Source organism: Calonectris borealis, chromosome 1, assembly GCF_964195595.1.
Source record: "Calonectris borealis chromosome 1, bCalBor7.hap1.2, whole genome shotgun sequence".
Classification (NCBI taxonomy): Eukaryota; Metazoa; Chordata; class Aves; order Procellariiformes; family Procellariidae; genus Calonectris; species Calonectris borealis.
The window spans coordinates 5,099,199-5,124,468 of NC_134312.1; the positions used below are offsets into that span (position 1 = coordinate 5,099,199).

At 42.3% G+C, this 25,270-nt stretch overlaps 2 protein-coding genes across 11 annotated transcripts; one reads left to right on the forward strand and one right to left on the reverse strand.

Moving 5' to 3' along the window:
• Positions 1 to 976: 976 nt before the first annotated feature.
• On the reverse strand, positions 977 to 17,256 carry KIN (Kin17 DNA and RNA binding protein). Of its 4 annotated transcripts, none has more exons than XM_075143200.1 (13): positions 17,081 to 17,256; positions 14,241 to 14,335; positions 13,327 to 13,370; positions 13,078 to 13,200; positions 11,960 to 12,141; positions 10,518 to 10,566; positions 10,139 to 10,196; positions 6,505 to 6,625; positions 5,981 to 6,031; positions 5,223 to 5,291; positions 4,057 to 4,156; positions 2,919 to 3,019; positions 977 to 1,963 (listed from the first exon to the last, which is right to left on the reverse strand). In XM_075143200.1, exons 1-13 carry the CDS (start codon positions 17,192 to 17,194, stop codon positions 1,901 to 1,903), a joined length of 1,170 nt encoding a protein of 389 aa, XP_074999301.1. In that variant the 5' UTR covers positions 17,195 to 17,256; the 3' UTR covers positions 977 to 1,900. The 4 variants fall into 4 exon arrangements, with proteins under 4 accessions (XP_074999301.1, XP_074999292.1, XP_074999283.1 ...); XM_075143191.1 differs by having other exon boundaries at positions 6,505 to 6,628; XM_075143182.1 differs by lacking the exons at positions 977 to 1,963; positions 2,919 to 3,019; positions 4,057 to 4,156; positions 5,223 to 5,291; positions 5,981 to 6,031 and having other exon boundaries at positions 6,038 to 6,625.
• A 41-nt stretch (positions 17,257 to 17,297) lies between these two features.
• ATP5F1C (ATP synthase F1 subunit gamma) lies at positions 17,298 to 24,762 on the forward strand. 7 transcript variants are annotated; one of them, XM_075143261.1, is made up of 10 exons: positions 17,298 to 17,417; positions 18,197 to 18,231; positions 19,187 to 19,318; positions 19,993 to 20,197; positions 20,654 to 20,797; positions 21,182 to 21,246; positions 21,860 to 22,015; positions 23,151 to 23,247; positions 24,052 to 24,089; positions 24,625 to 24,762. In XM_075143261.1, the coding sequence occupies exons 1-9, from the start codon at positions 17,374 to 17,376 to the stop codon at positions 24,056 to 24,058; spliced, it is 885 nt and encodes a 294-aa protein (XP_074999362.1). In that variant the 5' UTR covers positions 17,298 to 17,373; the 3' UTR covers positions 24,059 to 24,089; positions 24,625 to 24,762. The 7 variants fall into 7 exon arrangements, with proteins under 7 accessions (XP_074999362.1, XP_074999373.1, XP_074999379.1 ...); XM_075143288.1 differs by having other exon boundaries at positions 17,307 to 17,417; positions 19,153 to 19,318; XM_075143272.1 differs by lacking the exon at positions 24,052 to 24,089.
• The last annotated feature ends 508 nt before the right edge of the window (positions 24,763 to 25,270 follow it).

Consider the following 25,270-nt stretch of genomic DNA (forward strand, 5'->3'; position numbering starts at 1 on the left):
GCTTTGGCCCCCACAACACCCCGCAGCAGTGAGCTCCCCAGTTTAACTAGGCCCTGTGGGGGGAGGAAAAACCTGAGGTGTGGTTTTAAATCCCCAAATCAGTAATTCCACTGTCTGTTTCCCAGCTTGTACGTGAATACAGGCAGTGAATAATCATTCTCTGTTCATCTCCACAGAATGCGTAACTTAACATGTCTATTATATTCACTTTAACTTTTCAGGCTCCAGAATTTTAAGTGTAATGATTTTCAGTGGAACAGAAGCTGTTCTGTTCTTTCACTTATCCTCACTACTCTCCTACATCCCTCTTCTCACTCCGTACCTGTTCCTTGAGAAGGGGCAGAGCTGTTTACACAACCCAGGCTGCACAAAGAGCCTGAATTTAGAGAAAAGTGTCTCTCCTGCCTCCAGTTCCCGCCCCATAATTCTCCGTTCCTTAGATACTGCATTACTGCTTGACTCTGCCCCGCGTTTCCATCCGGGGTCCCCGGAAAGCCGTTTGACGTCCTGTGTGAGGTGATCTCTGGCTACTGCAGACAGCAGCCCTTTCACTAAACCTCTGCAGTCTTTCAGTTTTCCTGCAGGGGTCCCCTGGAAACCACAGATCAACAAGACAGCGACCCTTTGAGGCAAGGCAAGGGACAAGAACAGTGACATTTGCCTCGAGCGACCTTGAACCTTTAAACTGCCACAAAACCGATGTGCACATCACGACAGCATCCTGCCCTCTGCAACCCTCAGCTGAGAGCTCCTCCGAAGGGTAGGGGGTCGGTTTTCTTCCCATCGGGTTCCAGAGACACACAGCCTCGCCAGGGGCAGACCGGACATCAGGTGATGGTTTGTACTTCGCCAGGACCACTCGCGTCTTTCTTTTACAGAAAGAAGGCAGTGCACCGGCTGGGCGCTTTACTGTGCTCTTTGGTGGACATAAACCAACAGACGCCTCACGCGTTTAAAAGGCTGATAAGAAATACACTGAACTAAGAAAGGCTTATGTTTATTCCTGAACTGCCTTAGAAATTAAATATTGTACAAAATGTGACATTTTTAAAAAAATAAAAAAGTAACGTTACATCATTTAGCGTGCGTAATGTTACTCATGTAGCAGAGCAACAATGGAAGCATGAACAAAGGGAAAGGCTCTGGAAAACCAAAACAGCAATCATCAATTCGTATCTGCGCACGCTTTGGCTGGCATCCTAGAACCCCCACAAGTAACGTCTGTCTTGGAGTCCATGAGAGGATAAATTGCATATTAGTATTATTAGGAACCCTGACAAACAAGATGACGGAGGAGTGATGACTTGCATTCTGCTATCGCTGATGTGCTAACCAAAAATAAGTTGGTGGCAGCACTTAATAAACCAGACCACTCTTACAACAGCCAGGAAAATAATCCCTTGCAGCACTGTTACCTTCCTGCTATTCTCTTAATCCCTTCCCTTGTTCCTGCAGCCAGAACTCAATTTTGGCTGCAGCTTGAGAAGTGTGTTGTTTAAACTCCACTGGCTCCGACACACGCTGCCTGCCTCAAGCAGCTATTTGTAGGTAATTCTCTCTCTTACGGAACTGCTAAGATACTTCAGTAAATAAAATACTCCAGCTTGCAGCTATCTGCTATATTTTACAAAAGGAAATTGAACCAAATATTATAACATAACTTTGGTATAGAATCAGATGAAGTATTTCCACTGATAAGATTTCCACAAACACTTTATGTAACAAATCCATAGTGATCTTTAAATAAATCCAGTTTGCTTGTGGTTAATTTCTATATACATTATAAATACATACACACGCACAATCAAAACCCTGACATGGTAGAGTCTTGTGTCTGCCTGCAAGATGCCAGAAAGATGTTTTTGGGAACCAAAATCTTCTCTGATCCATGATTAGCACCTCAGGCGAGTTTGGAAATGTCTTCATACTGGATATCTTCAACTCGCCGTCCTTTTAAAGGTCCCTGGAGAATAACGTAGTGTAAGAAATAAGATCAAAACATAAACTTGTTTGTTTGTTTAAATCGCAACAGGGAGTTTAAAGCAAGATAGCTAAAGGGACCGTATGAAATCTCGCCACATTTAGACATTTTTCAAGAAGCATAACCAAAGTGAATAGCACTGGAAATCATGGGCTTTAGTGTTTTTACTCAGTGCTGCACACAGTAAAAGCACGACGACTACTTTTCTGTTTAGCCAAAGCTCCTTCTGCGTTAGGACACTTGTCCAGTCTCTTCCCAAGAATCCAATATGGGCTGAATTTCTGCAGCCCTTCTCTGCACGGGATCCTAACCGGGTCTCTCTCCTGCAAGCTGTTTTAAGACATCTGACTGTGAGCCAATATCCTCTCTGCCATATCAGTGAGTTTAAAGATTGGTTTTGCAGAGGAGAACAAAGAAGTAGCCACGCAGACAGACATGATGACATAGCCTAATTTTAGCCGAGAGAAAGTGGTAGGTAAAAAAACAACAACAACAAAAAAAGAACCGTAATCGTTAACCATAAACAAGACAACAAATAAGCACATAAAGCCCCACGTTCAGTTTGGAAAAGGCAGGAGAAAATTCACCTCCTTGCATATTTCACATTTTTACCTTCCCACAAAATAGTACAACACCAGCCACATTCAAAACAAACATACAAAATATTTTGCATGTCTCTTTCAAGTTCAAAACTTGCCAAATTCAGCATCCTGGCATCTTTTTAAAGGCAAACAGCAGAGCATTAGTCTGCAATGAGGAATATGTGGCTGTTTCCCTACTGGTTGGGAATAGGCAGGGGGTGACCGCAGCATTTTGCACACCATAAATCCCACCTGTAAGACAGGATTAATGATTCCATCTTTCTTTGTGAAAGCTCCCCAATGTACAGCTGAAAAGCGCTCTACGCAAACGAGATCTTGCAGCATTTGATACTCACAGAGTCGATGATTATTGTCGCTGAAAACCTCTTTTCATTGATAGATTCCAAGATGCCTTCATTTCCCCTGTAACCACCATTTAACACCATCACTTTCTTGCCTGAAATGAGAAATAGGAAAACGGTTACACAACAGGGCTCCCGACTTCTTTTGATGGAGTTGTCTTCAACTCCACTGACAGCTGAGGGAGGGAAGGTTTCTGCTAGCAGCTCCAGCAAGCAGCACCCAGCTTTGCCTTACAGCCTGCCCGTTTCCAAAGCGCACCTGAGCTTACTGCTCCAGGCTACGCTGATACTACGGGCAGAAACCACTGAAATTACATCGGGAAAGAAGCCAAAGCTGTTTCTCCCATGTCCCATTCCCTGTGCTAATGGCTCAGTGTACCTCCTTTTTGCCTTCTGTCTCACACAGGCAGTCCCTACAGGGCATCAATCCTAGTGCAAGTGTGGGCAGAGCCATTATGCTCTGTACATTATGAGTACCATTATGCTAAAGAGCACTCGCGGACAGCATCAACCGGCTCTTCACCAGCTGCAGAAATGCAGAAATGCAGCAGGTCTGCTGAAGAATCTGTGAATCCCAAAATCCTACATCCTGTTTCCCCTACGCTGACAGTGTTCTGCTTACTGCTACCCTGACAGTTCCCTGAAATATGGTCAGATGCTGCACACAAACATCAATGTGCACCAGCCAAAGACACGCCAGTGACCAAACAGGAGATGCGGTAAGCTTTGCCAAGTACCCACGGCTATTCAAGGCACGACTTTGGAGGGAAGATACAGGATAAATATGACCAAGGGCTCCCTAGGGCTCCCAGAGATGCTTCCCGGCAGCTGAAGAGAGATGCTTTCATCTCGTCAAATGAACTGATTCCTAAAGCACTTCTGTCTTCTCAGAGAAGAATCTAATTCTTACGAGAAGGGACCGTGAAGACTCAAAGCAGAAGCTATGTAATAATTCCCCAGAAAGTAACCAGAGGATGCTTGGTAAATGATCAGAGCAGCTTACAAAATGCTGTCCCAAGAGCAAGATGGCTCTTGTTATGGTACTTTCAAGTGGATAAATTATAGTTTAAAAGAACTGAAATATAAGTTTTGCAGTGACAGCTAAGCTGAAAACCAAACGAAACAGCTGTACCTGGTGCTGGTATTACAGTTTCTAGATGTGTCTGATCAAGCTTCAGTTTGTCTCCAGAATCAATCATCTTCACAACTGCTGTATATTTGTCAATCACTTCCTGTCATGAAAGGGAGAGGCCAATCAGAAAAATAAAAAAAATTTCTCTAAATTTACATTTCAAAATTAACAAACTCAGGACCATGAGTCTGCACTTCAACATTTTCAAAAGCAGCAAGGACTTCTGAGCTGTCCTAAAGGCATCCAGCTTTCACAAACTGCTGACCAGCCCCACTCTGAAGTTAAGGCTGGATTACAAGGGCTCCTCTTGAACATCAATGACTGGTCTAGTTGACCACTAATTTTGCTGGCCTTGTCTGAAGGTTTTGTCAACCTTCGGGTCAGCTATCTTAGCTATTCTCTCAAAGATGGAGAGTAAATCAGAGGCTTCCTTCCCCCATGGGAGGCTGAGCTGGCTGGAAGCCACAGAGTGACAACTGGGATACTACCGCTCAATGAGGCAAAATGTCATCTTTGCGCCTAGCATAAACCATGTTCCACCTCTCATATTCAGTGGCAGACAGCCATTGGGACTCATAAACCCTCCCAGATGCCTCCCAAAACCAGCTGTGATTCTGAGCTCTACACACTCCTGTCAATCATTCAAAACACACCTGGGTGTCGCCTTCGGCGCTCTCGCCAGAGACTGTTGAGCTTTGGGCTACCTAGTACAGCATCGTTTCACTGGCAGAGGCTAAAAGAAAGCACTTCCCAACAACAGAGCAAGGCTTACCGCTTGAAGATTTTGTATGCAAATTGGATCTTGCTCAAAGGCAGCCTGCCGCTTAAATATTAGTGCAAAACTGACTAGTCTGAGATTAAAATGCAATTGCACTGCTCTTGGTCATATCACACTGACAAAGTGTCTATTCTCCACGATAGATGTGTTAATAGGGACAAACTATGCAAGATAAAACAGCACTTAAGAAAGAATCACTGAGTAAATGCCATTAAACCAATGCATTAAACCAATTCACTCCCTGCCCAGAATAAGTCCCAGTAAAGTTCAGGTGACATTTCAGCTCCTGTCGGTGTTGACTTAAGGCTGAACAACTTGCACAGTGAAACAAAATTTCTGAAGTCATCTGATACCAGAAAAGCCACATGCTTCCATTTGCACACTTTACCTTAACAACTGCTTTCTTCTTGTGATACTTCTCTCCAAGCTTTTTTGTTACAATTTTTACAATGATTTCCTGGAAGATTTGAAAGGAGAAAAAAAAATAAAATGCCAAAATATACAAACAACTACACAATCTAAACTAATTGCACATTCAGGCCACTCTGACTCCAACTACGGACCGTACAGCGCAGAGCAGGAAGCAATGATAGTAAAGACTCAGCAACTTGTCTTTATCCTCGAATTATTGCCTCAAAGTAGTATCTCTCAAGACTTTTTTTTTTGTTTTACAAGTACAGTTACACTTGAATTCAGGATATAATGTGACAGCCCACAATGGGTCAAAGGCAGAACTTCCTGATCTAGAAGTCCAGTCAATAAGTAGAAGCTGAGATGAGGTCTCTCAGCTCAAAGGCTGATGTTGACTTCTACATCTCTGCGTGTGCCAACTACGGGTGTAGAAAGAAGAGGGCTGTAAGTAACATCATGATTTAAACATGATCTGTAGAGACTCACAGTACCAACTTTTTAATTAGAGAATTCCACCCCATCTGCAATCAGGCATAAGACGCTTCAGGCTGCAGATCATGCTCAACCAGAAGAGTAATTCTTCTCAGATACTGTAATATTTCACATTTGGCAGCTTGGAAAATAAGAGTGAATTTAGTTTGGAATCTGCTTTTGGATCTTTACACAAATCAATAGCGGCTTTAGAGATGCAGAATTGGTTGTATTTAGTATAATAATAATTTTTAAGACACTTACAGGCTGCAACCAGTAGTCTCTTCGAGATGTTCTTTTCTTCTCCTCTTCAAGCTACAGAACAACAACAAATAATCACCATTTACTTCCTTCTTTCACTGCAGCTTTCCCATGCCTTTGAAAAGCTGAACCAATTCTCCAGGCCCACATGAAGTGGGGAATAAAAAAAAACCCAAAACTAGATAAGGTAAGTCAGTGTGTGCTTGCTGCATAAAAATCAATCTGATGAGATCCAGGAATCCATTATAAAATGATGATTTATATTTGTTTTTGTCAAGTGTTTCTAGGTATTTTCTTCTCTTCCAAAATCTGTATTCCTTTACTTCCAACATCTCAGTCGTCTGGGGAATAGGCACAGATGAGCAGCAGAAACCAGTTTTAATGAGGAAGTGAAATAATTTTGCCTGATAAAAGTCTGAATTCCACATGAACTGAAGGTCTGAGGTCACTTCAAAGGGACGCCCTGGTAAAGTGGTCATAGCCATAGGCACGGGGTTATAAAGACACAGATCCTGCATGATTATTACCTCCATAATCTCATCCAGTGCAGATTTCTTCTTTTTCTCTTTGGACTGACCAGAGCTATGAGCTGATTCTTTTCTTTTAACTGCCCCTTCCACCATCTTCAGTGCATTCGGTCCAAGGACACTGCTGGAAGAGTAAGATGGTGTTTTCACAGCAGACCTTAAATTGTCTCCTCTACCAAGATGCATTTGAAGAGCTGGTTGTGCAAAAAAGCCTGCTGATCTATTTAATTTCAGTTGTGCAAGTCACCTTCCAGACCCTGCATGCCTCTTTCTCTAGGACTGCATTTGGCAGCTAGAACTGATCTCCTTGAGTTGTAAACTCCATGTCCACTGACGTTTGCTGCTAGCAGTCCAGCAGAATGAAAACAACCTAACGATCGGTTCACCAGTGCAAAAGCAGAGTTGATCGGGGGCTTGAGTTCAATGGAGAAGACAAAAGCAGGTCTGCAAATAAGGTTTTCAAATTTGAAACTTGTGGCTTTGGAGAAGCCACCTGGACAGAGCAACTCTCAAACATGGCAGACGTCTAGAACTCCTTCCAGACAGATACTTAACCCATCCGTCAGAGGGAGAAAATACATGGGAATCTACAGAAAAGGACTCCACACCCAGCAAATAAATACCATCTTCACAATTGTACTCAAAATAGGCAAACAGCCTACAAGTTATGAAAGAAAAGAGTAATCGGCACAAAAAGTTACATCTCAGGGATCAGGGAACATCTAGGTGAAGTGAGAACTGCCTAAAGGCAGCTTGAGTTAAGCCATTTCTATAAAAGACATTTGAATGCAGTAAAAAAATTTAGGTGTTCTCTCATCCAGAAAGATAAGGCTGCTACGAGGTGGATAGTAATGTAATATTAGTATGGCCTTACAACAAATGGCGTGTTCTGCCTGTGGGGAGGACGTTCAATATACTAGCAAAGTGAAGATACTTAATGGGAATGAAGAGACAGAAATGGCAGTAGAAACAAAATTGAGAGAAAAATAATTGTATTTCAAAGGACGACTGGATAATCTCCATAGCAGAGTTCTAGAAGAAAAAGCACATTAAATCACAAATCCAATAGCAAGTACTTCAAATAAAATCTCATAAAGGGTAACATACAATTAAAACATAACAACTGCAGTGCCCATATTTAAGAAGGAAAACACATCTAGCTGTGAGGTTACTAAGGGATTCCTGGGTGTCAATACTAAAACAAATCTTATTTGACATATTCATTAAGGATCCTGGGTCAAGAGTGCGAGACCACCAACACTGTTCAGGTGTGCCATTCAATGTGGAGGACACAAGAAAGAACTGGACACCAGAAGGGACTGGTTTATCTTGAAAACTATGTTTGAAAAAAACAAAATTCAACAGCACATTATGCAAGCTCACATACTTTGGAAAAGTTTCCTCTGATTACCTTCTATCTACTGGGAGCTGTTTAAGAACAACAAAAGTAGAAAGGGGTCAGGCTATAATCACAGATGACAGCTACCAGTGTAGACCAGTCATGAAAGAGTCAAATGCAATCCTAGGGAGCATCAAGACAGACAAGCATTAGTGCCTTGTATAAGCCATGGTGACGTTTCATTTGCAGCATGCACAAATTCGATCAGCTCCCCTGTTCAAGATTAGCTGAAACTGGAACAAGGACAAGGAAGGGATATTCAGCGGATCAGGGGAATGGGGAGATGAGGCCAGCACCGTGCAGGCCTTGTACAGCACAGTGAAGGCTGAGAGGCTAAAACTCTACAAATACATTGTCTGAGAAAGCAAACACCAGGGAGAAAAACAACTATTTATGTTAAACGCCCATAGCAACATGAAAGCAACTGGTATAAACTGGCCATGACTACATTTACCTGGGAAATTACAGACAAGGTCCTAACCATCAGAGCAAACAGGTTTTGAAGGATCTTCCCTTGGGATTCTAGGGCTGGGGAGACCCTAACTGTGTACAACGGAGGCTGATCAGTGTGCGGACAGGACTGTACGCTGGTACGTTTGCAATACTGCAGACAGGAGTCGGTGACCTTGATAGTAGCTTCTGTTCATTCCTTAATTAGAAGTAATTCTAATCTTACTTGTCCACTGAGTGAGTTAAGCAGGGATTTGAGGATGTAAGTTCTTGAGGGGAAAAAAGTAAGCCCAGGGCTCCCAGTTTGCTCAAGGGCAGTCAGCATCAGAAGCTGTGCCCGCAGCAGCAGTGGTGACTCCTATCTCCATGTCAGCCACACGGACATTGAAGGGAAGGCACACCTCCCCTCTCGCTCCCCTTCTCAGCAAGGCTCCAACTCCATCTCTGTACCCAACTACCAGTATCCAGATGCCCCCAAAACTCCACCATCCACTACCTATGATCTCCTGGTCCTGTTTCTGCACCCCGCTAAGAAATACAAGTGCCAGGTTTCTGTAGTTTGTGCTGTGTATGAGCAGAGAAGGTGGGAAGCCAGGAAGTCCTACTGCACGCTGCACTGGGGTACTGGACATCAGGTCGAACTCAACTGTTCCTCAGTAACAGCCAACGTATCTCACACCTGCAGAACACACCTTTACATTGACATGAGGAAGCAGTTTCCATATACAACTCCTGTATCACCAGTGACACATAAACCACAGTCTGGTCACTTTACCGTCAACTGGGTATCCTAATTTTGCTTCTATACTACCATTACAGACCTTACAGACAAGTATCTGTCATATGCTATGAAAAAATTAGACTACTTGATATACGATTTCACATTCAGACAAATTTTAGTAAGCACCCTAAGTACTCCTCACTGAAACTATTCAAGTGAGTGTCTGCGTTAAGTTTCAGACTCATCTTAAACACAACTCAATGCTCAGGGATAATTTACAAGTTTTCCTCAAAGCCTGAAATCTGTATCTATTATTGCAAAGAACTACTATATTGTCTCATTTTCTGCCTGGCATGTCTCCCATCAGATACCTTATCTAAGAGCTGAGCTTGTGATGAGAGGAAAGCTTTCGTTTTACCTGCAATACATTTAATTACAATATTGCCTCACATGAAAAGATGTACTGCTCATCAAGCAGTTTCACAGACTGCCATAAGTCAGTATGGTTTGCATTATTGATCCCTTTTGCCCTGCGTTGCTCGTGGTTATATGATGACAATTAAATTCATGAGCTTCAGAAAGATTTACATCAGGTAGGTTCGGCTTCTTAAATGATTATCAGAGAAAGTACTACCCCCAATTAGACATGGCAATCAAACCTTTAGGAACCAAAATTAACAAGTCATGAATACCCATTCATAGGAGGCAGCTGGGACTAGATGGCATCCACTTCGAATGCTTTGATTGGATCCCTTATCCACCCTTTCACATAACGGTATCTTCTCAGAGGAACCTATAACTGCCTGTTATTCTATAGGCATCTGCCATGAACCATCGTGAATTCAAGAAGGCTCCTCACAGCACACACTTAAGAAACCCATTCATCCATTTAAAATAAAAAAGGAATCATGAAGTCACGTAGTATCTCCTCCTGAATAACATGACAGGATGAGATATTAGACTCCAGATATTTCAGGACAAGATGCATCTTCATGCCCATACAAATATCATTATCATATAAGTGCTTTGCAACAGTAAGGGTTGCCCTTAAATTCTTTTCTCACCTTGTTTTAGAAGATGCTGCTATTGAAGTACTTGCTCCTTTGTTTAAATTAAATGTAACTAAAAAATAAAAAGACATTACTCTATTTCTATCTTTAAAAATAACTGCATTGAAGGATGTTACAATTTTAAAAATCTGCAAATGGAAAAGATCATAAATTTGAAAATATTTACTGATCTATGTTTTGGTTCAGCTTTTAAAATAAATTACTTTAAACTTTATAAGAAAGAATACTCTGTATTTCCATATTCCAGTGCTCTTTATAACTGATCTCAAAGCACTTTATGAAGCACCAAGCAGGCCTCAGCGCTCATCTTGTTTTAATCACAAAATCAGCTTCAGTAGGTTCTAGAAAACTACATATATCAAAATCTGGTTACCTTTTTCTTCTTCACTTTCTCTGTTCAGTTCAGTATAGACTGGCTTTTCCTGCCAAAAAAAACACAAAACACATTTCAAGAGTCAAACAGAAAACTGAGCCAAGATATTTTTTGGTGATCATTGATTAGCTCAGTTTTACAGACTACTGCGAGATTATTATAAGTAACTGTAATATTCAACCTGGCTTGATTCATAAGAAGATTATAAATTGAAAACATTATCTCATTACAGGCTCCTGTGCAAAATTCTCTAATTAACACACTCTACAGAGACGCTGCCTAAACTTGCTTGATTCCAGCATGAAAGGAAAGTGGCCTTACTGTAGCAGTTTTCTCTATTTGAGCCAGCATGATTAGACTGCTTTCTGGACAGACTGATAACTCAAAGAAGGAAATTCTGGAATCTTTCCAAATTTTTAGCACCAAAGGCTCAGACCATTTAAATTTCAATTAGTTTTAAATTAAGAAAAAGATAATTGTTTACAACAGCATTTAAATGTACCTATCAATACCCAGGATCAAATGGGAGGTTCCAGTCCCAGGCAACAACGTGTATGGAAGTCATGGAATGATGCCAAACAAACAGATCACAAATACCACACCAGCACTATCAAAATAAAACTTTCCACTATGCGGATTTGATTGTGTCAGCCCCTCCTGGCTATTTATCTCAGCTTCCCCACTGTACAAGGTACTTAGTTATTTACAGCCCTAAAAGTTGTGAAATACCATAAAGGAAGACACGCCATGCTGGTTACTATGTTGTTGATTCTCCCTTCCTAAATTCAAGAGTGATTTTTAAATCACTAATCACTTGAAGAGCAATAATTATTACTCCTTTAGTACTAAAGCAAGCCAGGTACAAAGTAAGACCAAGTTTTACTCCAGAGCAGGTTATAATCTAAGATAACTGTATAGCAGAAAATTCAGAACGTAAGTGAACTGATGTGGTGATTCAGGTATGGAAGAAGACAGTCTAAATCAAAGTCTGAAATGGCCAGGATCAGGCACTAGAGCCACAAGATACAATTCTAGTAGATTTCAAAATCACATCAAATCTAAAAGGAGCTGAAACCTCTGCTTTCTTTTACTCATTTATTTTTCGAAACTGTGATTCCATAGAGACCTTGATGTTCATCAGCTGTAAAAACCACCAGCAAGCGGTAACAAGTTGCAATTTCAGCAGAAACACGTTAGTCAAGGCTGCTATTGGAAGTATCTGGGAGAAGACGATTCCTTGTGGCTTAGAAAAGAACAGCAATGCAGACAAATATGCCCACTGTTCCCCAGTTTGAACTGGTGATGAGCTTGTAACCTGAAGCATGAAGCTTACTCATCATCTTTTAAATGACTGCAAAGGAAATACCAGTGCAAGGATCATCATTAGCTTAACCAAGAGGAGTTTTGAGCTGAAGGTTGACATACAGCGCAATTTTCCTCACCAGTTCTTTCCCCTCCAAACCTCTTCTAACTTGTTGTTCAATGAATTTAGCAGTTTTTTCTTCATCATCAAGGTCCTGTTTCTTCTTCCTCTCTTGTTCTTGTTGCCTGCGAATAGTCTCTGGGTCCCTATCAATATATTGAATATACCAGCCTTTTGGAGTCTCATCAACCTTGCAAAGACCTAAAAAGTCAATGCAAGATAAAGTAAGATTAATACTCACAAAAGCAAGCAAAGGACAAAGAAAATATCAAGATCATTTTCATAGTCCATGTTCACTATAACAATGCAGATACTTTACCAGAGACAATGTACCCCTGACTGGCCTGGTAAAATTGACTTTGAATTATCTTTAGTATCTGTTTCTGCCCTTCAGCTAGACGGTTCTATCTGGAAATAGGCCAGAGTACATAATAAAGCGGAGTGTTTTATAATACTTTCCTTATTGAAGAAAATGTTTCCTTCCCACTGTTTTAACAAGAAAGAAAACAGAAATCTAACATATCTAAACAATACACACTCATAGCATCATACTAGAGGAAACTTTACTATGCTATGCCATTGTTACTAACTCTCACTACAGTGACTTTTCAAACACTATATGACTCATGAACGTATCCTGTAGGACACGGGCAATCAGAGCCAAAGTAAACTTTCTGTCATACCACAGTGCCATTTAACCCCTCTTCCTCCCGCTGAACACAAATCTGCAGATCTCAAGCTTTAACCCTTTCACTAGGCCAGGAACGAAAATGACTGCTTGCTTCTTGTCACCTTAAATACGGAAGGACTCTGTAGTCATAAGAAATGTTCTATCATAGTTTGTAATTTTTAAACGGCAACTGTTGGAAGTTGATTTAGAATTTAGCAATATCTCCAGTAAATATAGACCACAGATGAAACAAAGAAAGGTTCATAATTGATGCATTTATCCCAGACTTCTGACATTTTTCATAAGCAAATTCCTAATGATTAGCACAGAAATATGTTTGGACAGGAGAGGAGGGGAAGAAAGAAAAAGGAAAAGGGAGAACTAACATAAATGTTTACTGATCACTTATCAGCAATGCAATTACCCAATAATTTTAAAACTTCCCAACCCTGAGCAACTACATTTACCTTCTCTCCCCAGCCATTTAGTAAAATCAGTCAGTGTCTCCCACTGTGTGGCATTCATGTGGATGTGTTCTCGATGACTGATATATTCATTGTACACAATATTATTGTGGACTCTTTTTGTTCCTGAAATACAGAATTATTATTATTAAATATAAATATGGGACCTAGGAGAAAGCAACCAAAACTTCTTGCACTGAACTAATAAAAGACATTAAAAACAAACAAACAAACAAACAGCAAAATATTTACCAAATCGCCTCCTGAGCAGTTCTAGGAAATCATTTCGGAACTCCCTTGGGGGATAAAAAGAAAGTAATTCAGTAAAATTTCAATGGTTACAAAACAATTTTCTATCATCATTGACAATGAAATATCTGCAGCATAAAAATGAGTATTCTTTTGAACTGAGCATAACGAAATTCAGACACTCCTTTCCCTTTTTCAGTAAAGTAGCGTTAAATGCAGTATGTAAGCACAAAGAAACACAATACGGTACCTGCACATACAAGTTAAATCTTCAGAAGGATAATACCCTTTCAAAGGGATAGAATGGAAAAGAACGAAATCTAAACACTTCCCACTAATTGCTGGTATTTCATTACCAGGTATCTTCCCAGGCTGACTGACACAAAACACAGGGCAGGACGAAGGGCAGCAGTGGTAGAAGGGGCAGACTGATCACTCATCTCACTGCTAATTCAAGAGCTTCAGACTCGTGCTGAAGACAGCTCCAGTCAACCCAGCTGTCATGTAGGTCAGCTGGACAAAGGACTGGGGGAAACTGTGGGACGTTAGTCACACCCCTGGCTTGTTATCCCTCTGTAATGGTTCTTCTAGCTCTTTGTAACTCTGCGTGTAACTCTGCCCCTGCGTTAGCTGGGGCAGAACGATGACGTACTTTGTTACATAGAGCAACTTAAAACGGGATTCAGACACGGCATAAACTGTCAAATTTGATTAAACATCACAGCTCCCTGAAACCTCTTACATGTGTTCAAAAGTGACATCGCCCTAAATTTTCAAACTGCCATTAAAAAAAGAGCTGACACTAAAATGTATCAGAATAAAGCGTCTTCAACGGGACATGATTGGGCCTTAGAGGTATGGCTGCGCAGACGTGACACAGGAATGAAGACCTGGGTAAGAATATGTAGCAAACTTACTCAGAAAAGTAATCCATGAATTGCTGAGGATTTTCAGAAGCCAGCAGCAATTGCCTCTGGTGGGACTCAGACATGCAATGACATTTGAAGCCATTCTATAAAACAAAAATAAATACTTTGTCTGTCTTTGTCTCAATTTGCAACACTCGCACAGCTGAAGAGTATTAAAAATAACGTTTTATAAGTGAAATTTCTTGGAGGCTCCACAGAAAACACCTTAACTCAGCCATAGCCTACACAAGATAGTTGTTCCTCCCGACACAGAGTGGTTTGTTTGGGCAAGCCAGAAACAAAACTCTTCCCAAGGCCAAGAGCCTTCAGACAAACTGTGAAAGGGGCTACGAGACAGGACATTCCAAGCAGTCCTCTTCGTCCCATGTGGAACGGGATTGACGGGGCACCACTCAGGTCCACCCAGGACCCGTCCCAGGCACTTGTGCAAGAGCACTGGAAATATCTACTGGCTCCCTACCTGACCAACACTGACGACAAATGTGTGTAAGGAGGAGACGGTGTCCTGGGAGCGCTCAAGCTATGGACAGTGGTCGTTTGGCCACCTCTGACACAGGGTTGAAGTCATCAGAGCTCCCCTAAAAGCACCCCAACATAGGATGTTTGACCGCATCCTTTTTTTGTCTAATATAATGCTCTTTCATCACAATATGATTAAATCTACAGCAAATTTCATGCCACGGGAGCCCTGTTCCCCCTTATAAAAAGATCTGGTTGTAACGCAGTGAAGCTTTTTTGCTTGTAGCCACTGGGAAGAGAATAGGATTTGAGCTTCTTGGGTGAAAGGGAGAGGGGGGCAGGAACAGCTGAAGAACGAGACAATTAAACATCCACAGGATGCTTTACTTCTCTTCTCTAAGGCACATTAAAGAGGCTATTCATGGAGAATGGAAAATTAAAAGCACAGTTAGCCCAAGCGGAGATACTTTTGGAGCACAACTCTGGTGGAAATCAGGAAGAAGAGGACACTCACATCCCACAGGCATCTGGGTCCAAGTGAATAGACAAGTGAAAAGAAGAGGGGGAAGCTTCAGAGAAAAAGCTTTTCTTCATAAGAGGAGAAGAAGGGAAGAAACCGAGCCAGAATCAGAAGGAAGGAAACCTCAGTAAAAGACAGACATGGACCTGTTGGAGCGGGTCCAGAGGAGGCCACAAAAATGATCAGGGGGATGGAACGCCTCCTCTATGAAGAAAGGCTGAGAGAGTTGGGGTTGTTCAGCCTGGAGAAGAGAAGGCTTCGGGGAGACCTTACTGCGGCCTTTCAGTACTTAAAGGGGGCTTATAAGAAAGGTGGGGACAGACTTTTTAGCAGGGCCTGTTGCGACAGGACAAGGGGGAATGGTTTTAAACTAAAACAGGGTAGATTTAGACTAGATAGAAGGAAGATATTTTTTACAATGAGGGTGGTGAAACACTGGCCCAGGTTGCCCAGAGAGGTGGGAGATGCCCCATCCCTGGGAACATTCAAGGTCAGGTTGGACAGGGCTCTGAGCAACCTGATCTAGCTGAAGATGTCCCTGCCCATGGCAGGGGGGTTGGACTAGATTGGACATTAGGAGAAATTTCTTTACTGAAAGAGTGGTCAGGCCTTGGAACAGGCTGCCCAGGGAAGTGGTGGAGTCACCATCCCTGGAGGTATTTAAAAGACGTGTAGATGAGGCCCTTAGGGACATGGTTTAGTGGACATGGTGTGTTGGGTTGACGGTTGGACACGATGATCTTAGAGGTCTTTTCCAACCTGTATGATTCTATGATTCTATGATTCTAGATGACCTTTAAAGGTTCCTTTCAATCCAACCATTCTATGATTCTAAGTTTCTATGATTCTATGAAAAGAGACCTCACAGTGCTCCAGACGTGAATCCCCTTGGGCATGTCACCGCACCCACCCTGTCCCCAAGGGAAATCATGGCTACGCTAAGGTGGATGGAAGCCACCTAATTCTTACCCCCATCAGCCTCTCAAGGTGTATATGAGGGAATCATCCCTCCACAGGGAGTCTGGGGCCACCCTGTGCTCCCTCTCACCCTGTGTTGATCAGTCACTCTGCAGGGGATTAAACATCCCCAAAGATGGATCAGGGCCAACATGCTTTCTCCAAAGTGGATGAGGACTCCCATGGTGATTTGACGGTGATTTTGACGGTGATTCTTTAAGCGGCCTCTAAATCACTCATTCACGACAGGGATCCCAAAGGGATCGGCCCACCCCCAACAACTGGGAACCCTCCAGGTCCCACCAATCTGCCCCCACGGGGACCGTGGTCCATACAAGAGGGACTGGGGACCCCCTAAGGGGAATAAGGGCCCTCTCCAATGCTCTCCTAAAGACAGTTGAGGCTCCCTGTGCTCCCAGCAAATGAGGCCAGGATACTCCCTAGAAGGATCACACCCACAGATGGGATCAGAGCCCCCACAAAGAGACTGGGAACACTTAAAAGGGAAATCTGAGTCAGCCTTGTACCCCCCTGGAAAGGGACTAGGGAACTCACAAGAAGGTTATGAGGCCCCATACCCCCTAACAGAATCGCAGCCCCCACAAGAGGATCAGGGACCCCTACAAGGGCGATCGCAGCCCCCCCGTGTCCCCCTCAATGGCCTGGGGACGCTTACAAGTGAGATCGGAGCCCCCACAAGGGGACTGAGGACCCCAACCCAGGAGATCTGACCCCCCTGCGTATCTCCAGGAGACACCCTCCCCCCCAAGGGGACTGGGATTCCCTGCAAGGGGGTCGGAGCCCCCCGTGCCCCCTCACTGAGGATCGCCGAGGGATCGGGGCCCGCCGCGCTCCCCCGCCACAGGCCCAGCCACCATCGGGGCGAGCTTACCTCATCGCGGCACTGCTTCTGGCACATCTGACAGTACCAGCGCAGCTTCTGCAGCCCCTTGGACTTGATACGGTTGGCGATAGCCTTGGGGCTGAGGAAATCCGACTTCCCCATGGCGGCGGCGCTGACTCTCCGCCACCCCCCTCCCTGCCCCCGTCCCTCTCGCTGCCCCCGCCGGAAGTGGCCGCCGGCGCCCCGGAAGTACTTCCCGCCCCCCCTCCGCTGGGCCCGGCTGCGCGCATGCGCGGTGCGGGCGCGCTGACCTTCAGCGGGGCTGTGGTGGAGGCGCCGCCATGTTTGCCCGGGGGGCCGCCGTCGCTCTTTACCAGCCGCAATGGTAACGGGCGGGGTCGCGGGGCGGGAACGGCCCTGTGGGGACGGGGGGGTTGCCTCCCGGTGGTGCGGGCAAGCGGCGGGGCGGCCGGGCGGCTGGGGCCGGCCCCGGGGGGCTGAGGGGCCGACGCTCCCCTCAGCCGTTTGGCGCCCCGGGGGTGACGGGATCGCCGCCCGGCGCAGCAGCTGAGGTGCTGTGGGCTCCGGTGTGGCTGGAGGAGCCGTGACCGTGGGGCTGAAGGGAAGCGGCCTCCCGGGGGCACGGCGGTGACCTGCCGGGGACGGAGGCACCGTCCTCTCAGCTGCGGCTCTGGGTGGGGGGGCGAGGGGGAGACCTCGTAGGGAAAGAGCGCCCAGCCCGGGAGTGAATGAGCGAGGCAAGAGGGCTAAAAAGGACAACTTTATAGATGACAGGCGGTGTAAGGAGACTCTGCTCTTGTCAGGAAATGGTGTCACCTCCTGTGCTTCGTTTTAATCGTTTTTAAAAAACGGTTATGTTTTTTGAAAGTTGTACCCTTCTGATGCCATGCTGTCTGGCCCTTGTTTACATCGTGCCATTATCCGAGGCAGTGGATAACGTATTACATGATATAGGAGATGAGGGGGAGGATGGAAGGTAGGCATACAAGGCATGGTTTAGGGTGGTTTGTCCCTACTACCGATGCTTTTTAAGAAACGGCAATTTTTAAATTTTCATCCCTCTGAAAGGGACCTGCCCTTGATAGGTGTTGGTTTGCTGGAGAACTAGTGAGCTATCCTAATTTCTCCTGCATTCATTTTCAGGGGCCAAGTCAGGAATATGGCAACTCTAAAAGACAGTAAGTACAGGTTTTGTTTGCTTCTGAGAAAGGGAGAGTGTTGCAGGAAAACCATATGTTAAAATATAATTTCGGCTAGCCTCGTCAGATAAAGTAATTGTGATACACAGTAACATTGATATGTGAGCCTCCAGCACTTCTTGTATTAAAGAAGTGTTTTTCAGAAAGGGCATTGCTTAAAACGGTCTTAACACTGATTTAGATGTCATTTCAGCAAACCAATATAGTTTTACTCAAACACATTTTAAAAATAACTTTATCATATGTGCTAAACCAGATTTTTCCTTGCCTCTAAGAATGAATTTATTTTCTGTTATGTTTATTTCCCTGTGTGTTTATCCAACATTGGGGGGAAAAAAGGTTGACTGAATAGTTTCACTTTGATAATGCTTCTTTAAGCCATTCCTCATTGGTTCTTATACAGGTATATTGCCTTGGGATTGCACTTGTCTATAGGACACCTGTTTTGTTTTCTTTTTACATCAGCATTTTTATGAATCTCATTTCACCACAATCTAAACAGAGGAGGAAGTTTATTCTGTCTCATTATATTATTGGGTTTTCTTTTTTTTACCCCTTGTTGTCTGGGAAAAGATGACAACATACCTCAAATGATATATTTGTGAAACAGGTAGAAGGGGAAGGAAAGAGAATAGTAAATAGGTCTTATGTGGGGCTAAATATTAAATAAATGTTATGTCTGGGGGAAAAAACCATACCTATTGTAAAGATGCATTTGGGTTAGCCAGATTACTACTCTTACTGCTTTCTTACTGTAAATAGTAGGGGCATGTCTTTTATGAAGTTTATTTGTGGATTTTTTGTTTATTTATTTATTTCTTCTTTGAGGAACTTGGCAAGATATTTTTGGATGGCTGTTACTAGCACTTTATTTCTTGTTTTTGATGTCATTATGCCCAGTACAGCCCATGACCTTCAACTATTAACCTTGTAGTTACCAGGCGTTTGAAGTCCATCAAGAACATTCAGAAAATTACAAAGTCCATGAAGATGGTTTCTGCAGCAAAATACGCAAGAGCTGAGAGGGAGCTGAAGCCTGCTAGAGTCTATGGAACCGGAGCACTGGGTGAGGGAAGACTCTCGAATCGTGTGGTGTGGGAACAGAAGAGGAAGGCTTTCATGGTGGTGATAAAATGCCTAGACTTTTTCAACCTTTTGGTAGATTTTTTGCAGAAGAATTTGTATCCCTAGGCCACTGTCATCTTGAGTATTCCTTATACGTAATTTATGGATAGCTATTTTTAAGAGTTCTAATGTGAAATTCATTATGATTTCAGATCACTTTTTTAACTTTGTGTGGTTGCATGGTTGTTTTTATTAGTCATAAAAGCACCACAACTCAGAATTTCTGGCCTGCTTCTATCTGTTAATGGTATTGTGTCCTGTCTCTGTAGCATCTACAGCTACTGCCAAACCTCCCTGTGAACTTTTGGGCTGCACGTGCTCCTGAGGCAGTGGACTTGCACAGTGACCTTAACTAAGTAATGACACTGATTGTGTGATATCCGACGCAGAGATGTGGTTGGCTTTGAATTGTTTCTTTGTTTTCTGGTCAGATAACGTGCAAACTCGAATGATTGTGGGGGAGATAAAATTCATCTGGCTATGATTTGGAACCCCTTTTGAAATTACTGTAGTTAGAATAAGTCAGAGGTATTTTGATATGACCTGTTTGCTTCCTGGCACCCTTGAATAACTTATCTTTTTTGTTTTGTTTTGGGTTGGTTTTGTTTTTTTAAGCTCTCTATGAGAAGGCAGAAATAAAGGCACCCGAGGACAAGAAGAAGCACCTCCTTATTGGTGTGTCCTCTGACCGAGGTCTGTGTGGTGCTATCCATACGTCTATTGCTAAAACCTTGAAGAACGAGATTACCAACCTCTCAAATGCAGGGAAAGAAGTTATGGTGGTTGGAGTAGGCGACAAGATCAGAGGCCTACTTCAGAGGTAAAAAGGAGAAGGGTTTGGTTTGGTGGTTTTGTTTGTTTTCTGTGGTAGAAATTTCAAGACTGCTCAGAAAGCTGTGTGGCAATTCGCAGGCAATTGCATTTAATGGAACTGTGCTAAATTCAAGCTCCTTTAAAAAAGAAAATCTGCAAATATGCTAAAAGGGATTTTGATCATCTGGACATTCATGAAACCGCTGCACAGCACTGTTACATTTTTGAAATAAAAGTCTGAAAGCTAGCAACACTAGCACTGTTATAAGTGTGTGTTTATCATTGAAGCTATCATAATAATTTAGCTGAAAAAATAAAAAGCAAAGTTTCTCTCAGACCCTAATTCAATAACATGATTAGTTCTGAACACTTAATGAGTTACAGTAGTAACTAAGTCTTGCTGCTATGTAGTTGTACATTAGAGCATCCACTTGCTTGTAACACAGATTTGGTATTCCTGCAGGACACACAGCAAGTACTTCCTGCTGACATTCAAAGAAGTGGGACGGAGACCTCCGAGCTTTGGAGATGCTTCAGTCATTGCCTTAGAGTTGTTAAACTCTGGGTATGAATTTGATGAAGGCTCTGTCATCTACAATCGGTTCAGGTAAGATTAAACTGAAACTGCACTGGAAATATATTGGATAGAAGCCTTCAAACAGTACATTGGCCTAATGAAGTAATACGAAACCTGACTGTGAATTGTCATGTTTACTTTATTTCTTGAGGAGGGAGTGCATTTTGTTGTGTGTGAAGAGCCATTTTTTTTTTTTTTAATAACTGTGGTTGGAATTTTCTTTTTGCATAGTGGGTGCTGTTATATTTACAGTCAGCACGTCATTATATCCACATGGTACCTGAGATCTATTCATTAGGATTATTGCAGAACTTTGTGGAATTGGAAGGCTAGAACTAGTCTATTCTAATTTGACTTTAAACGCTCAATTTAGGGTTAGTTGAACTGAAAAGCTTGTTAACTATTCTTATACAGGTCTGTCATCTCCTACAAGACTGATGAAAAACCGATCTTCTCCCTTGAAACAGTTGCTGGTTCTGGTAAGTAGTGAACTAGAAAACGTGAAGTGATAAATCACAGAAAAAGTACTCTAAACATGGAAATATGGTATTAGAACATCTTACTATGGTGTTATGATACATGTGTCTTTACCGGATTGTTTTATCTTGGCAGTCCAAGGCTGACCTATCAAGGTGCTGTGGGGCAGGGAGGTTAAAAAGAAAGGTCATACTAATTTTGGTTTGAGATTCTCTCCCAAGCAAGAATTACGCATATGCCAAACTCTGTCAGTTCAAGTGTTTTCAGCACTGAAGGGCCTGGGCATTGAGTGACTTTGCACTACTCAGTAAAAATACCCCAGAATGTTTCTGCAACGTTGTATGGGAAGATTAAACATAATACACCGATAATGTATTTGGCCTGGTCGGAATCTGACTTTCCTAGTATTAAATTGAATGAAAACACATGAAATACTTAATCTCTCTGCTACTTAAAATTTGTTATGAAAGTACACATAGTACATACAGAAAATCCCTCTGCGCTGCCTTAAGTAGAGAAACAGGCTAGCCTAGTAGTCTTTCGCATGCATTGTATTGTTTTGATAGAAGTAGTGTATCTTGGATTTCTCTAAGTCCGCTCTTTCATATTTTACAGAAAGCCTAAGTATCTATGATGATATTGATGCTGATGTGCTGAGAAACTACCAGGAATTTACACTAGCAAATATTCTGTACTACTCCCTGAAAGAATCCACCACCAGCGAGCAGAGTGCTAGGATGACCGCTATGGACAACGCTAGCAAAAATGCTTGTAAGTCTACACCGTGGGCTTCCCAGGACTTCAGTAGTTTAGCATGAAAGTACTGACCTCCTGTTGTGCAATTCTTTATTCCCAGAATTATAAGAAACGAGCTGGTTTCTCTCTTAATTCTGTTTTGAGTCTGGTTTTTTTGAGCCAGTTCAACCAGGATTCTTTTCTGAACATGTGAACCTTATTTAGTCCCTGGAAAGAGGGATGGCTATCAAGTATATGAGAAACAAGACTAGGTAACTGGAAGCAAAGTAACAGATTCTTTAATAAGAATATGAAATACTAAACTAATCTTGTAATGGCCAAAAATTCTTTACACTCTTCTCATGTGGCTGGTCTGAGGATTTCCAAAATTTTTATAAACCTATACCTACTTGTGAGCCCAATGTGATTAGTACTGCACCAATTTAAAGGTGAGGAAACTGAAACAATAATTAAATACTTTACCACCTGTCATGCAGCAAGTTGAGAATATACAAGTATTCTTGGAAGGTGTCCAAACTGAGTGCAGTGCAGAGATTATGCAGCTGGTACTAGTGGGTGACAGCTAATAGCTTTTAATGTGGCATGGTGATAAGACTTCAGTCCGAAGAAGGTAATGTTGCATAAATACTGCTGACTGAGTGAAGCTGATGTGATGTGCAGTTGGGCTACCTGGAACTGTAAGTATGGCTCTCTGCTGACCACCTTACCTTGAGAGAAAGAGATTATACCTTCTGCGTTTAAAAAAAAAAAAATTAAGGAAAAAAATTTCAAAAAAATCTGGCTCCCTTTGCCAGAACAGCAGTAACTTGAAGGAAATACCAGTTTAGTTAATTGACAGTGAAATCGAATTTAAAAGCAAATAATGCATGCTTGTGTTTTGTTAAAATAAGTGACATCATACCATGGTATTTACTAGTCTGTCAGCTGTTCTTCAGATGTTTAACTCTGATGCCTCAAGCCAAATTATCAAGTTTCTAGATTGTCTACTAGTTGTGTTATCTGTAGGGGAAAAAAAACAGAAAAGTGCAGTATGCCTCTTGATCGTTTGCATGTATTTACAAGACTATTTGGTATTCTGTTCAAACAGCTTCTCTTTATCCGTATTTGAATAGTTATTGTATGTTTAAATTCCAATCTTAATTTTTTCTAGCTGAGATGATTGACAAATTGACCTTGACATTCAACCGTACCCGTCAAGCCGTCATTACCAAGGAGCTTATTGAGATCATCTCTGGCGCTGCTGCTCTGTGAGTACCTGTATAAATGTGGAACAGGAGTTGTTGCGAAGCCATGTAATGCTTGTACGTCCTGCTTCAGTCAGGTTCACGGGGAAGGTTAGGGCATGTAGGCCCTAAAACCGAAGGGAAGACAATCCAGGGCACGACTCCCAGGTTTTTCATCTTCTGCAGTTCTACTAACAAGTGTGAAGTTTGGCAGTCTTTTTTGGCCAGATAAACTGAAAAAGCTGGTAAAATAGATCTTTAGCCTCAACACACATCCTTGCCTGAACCGGCAGTGGATTCCCCCCCTCTTCTTCTACCTGGGCTGCTCCTGCTCGGTCTGCTCAGACAGCCCAGTAGTGCTCAGGTGACTGAAATGCTTTTGGATAAATCAGCCTGTGATGGAGTTCAGAAGCTGAGAGTTTGGGGGTGGGGTTGGAAGAAGAAGGGAATTGCCAGTGTCTGTTGATACTGAATGTGTATTTTACTTAAGTTCAGTATTTTGCTTATTTCCCTGAGAAAGAAGTTTTGTGAAGGTGTGTACTGCAGGTTACAAATGTGTGGGCTTAGACCACAATTTGTAACTGCATGGAGCTAATGTGTGTTACATCTAACAGCTGAAATTTTGTGTTATACTCAGATGCAAATACATGTGTTAAAATCCTGTGTGTTTACAAAATGCCTGGAATACATACCATATTGCAGTTATGTGCTGTATTGTGCTCCTCACAATACATTTGTGGTCATAAGTACGTGCATAGTTTTGCCTGAATTTGCATGAGTTGCTTCCTAACCTGCTTGTTCTGTTTTTTCTCGTAATACCGTAACCAGGGATTAATCGGAAAAAGCGGTTCAGCCAAATCCAAGAGGTAAAGTTATGAAATAGAAACTAGATTGTGTTTTAAAATGAATTAACACAGACAATCTTGGAGTCAAATGAGGAAGTCGGAATTTGTTGGTCAAACTTCTCTTCCCAAAGAGCTGGGAAATTGCCCATTGGTAGTTTGAATCTGTTTGAACAAAAAGTTAAGCACCAATAATTCAAAGCAAAATATGCCCATGATAGCGTATGTCCACATTTGACATAGTTTTCTGTGTCTTTTAAACATCTCTGGGTTATTGGATTCACTTGCAATTACTGTTTTAATTTTTTCATAGTGCCTTGACCTTATGCAATGACTTAAAAATGTCTGTATGTAAGACATTGTACAAAGAAGAAGTTCCTGTAGCAAAATAAGCATATTCAAGATCTAAAACTTCAAGGAAAAATAGACCTGATAGAGAATTTGTGGGGGGAGGGGGTAAGGAATGTTCATTAGTTGAAGTATTCAAATTGGAGGAGATAAAAGTTTCAAATAAATAAATAAATGAACGGCTTTTAATTTGCTTCAATTTTCCTTACAGGTGAAGAGGAGCCCTTCTGAGCATATGGTTTAACCTGCCTGTGTCTATGTTAACAAGACTGCTCTGTTATTTTGTGAAGAAGTGGTAAAGCCCCAGAAATCTGTAAATTCTTATAATAAACCATCTACATGAAACAAATGCTCTTGGTGACTAAATATCTGGGTTTGACTTGGGTATGCTTTGAAACGTAATTTTTTTAAAAGGCTGTGCTCTACATTTTGTAATGTATCTGGCATGCAAGGACATAAAGCGGGTGTTTCTTTTTTTGAAAAGTGGAAGAGATTGCCTGTCTTCACCTTGTGTTTAAAAGTGCTGGTTTGTTACGTACATTGTACTGTGTGCTGAAGGAGGAGACTGGAATAACCTCTGCATCGTGCAGTTGGAACCCTACTCTCTATCTCATTTGAATGCCATATTACTGCTGTTTCTAGATGTTCGTATTCTAAAATCAACTGATTACATGAGTGATTTCAGTGTTTACTTAGAATGCATGCTGTTTATATATGGTTGGGGTGTGTGTGTATATATATATTTGCATGCTATAAAATACAGCAGTGCTGCAGTTCTCAGCCCTCGCTGAGCATGACGGAAATGTGAGAAAGGAAAAATAGGGCATAGCAGAAGTGTAAGAAAGAAATGGCAGTGG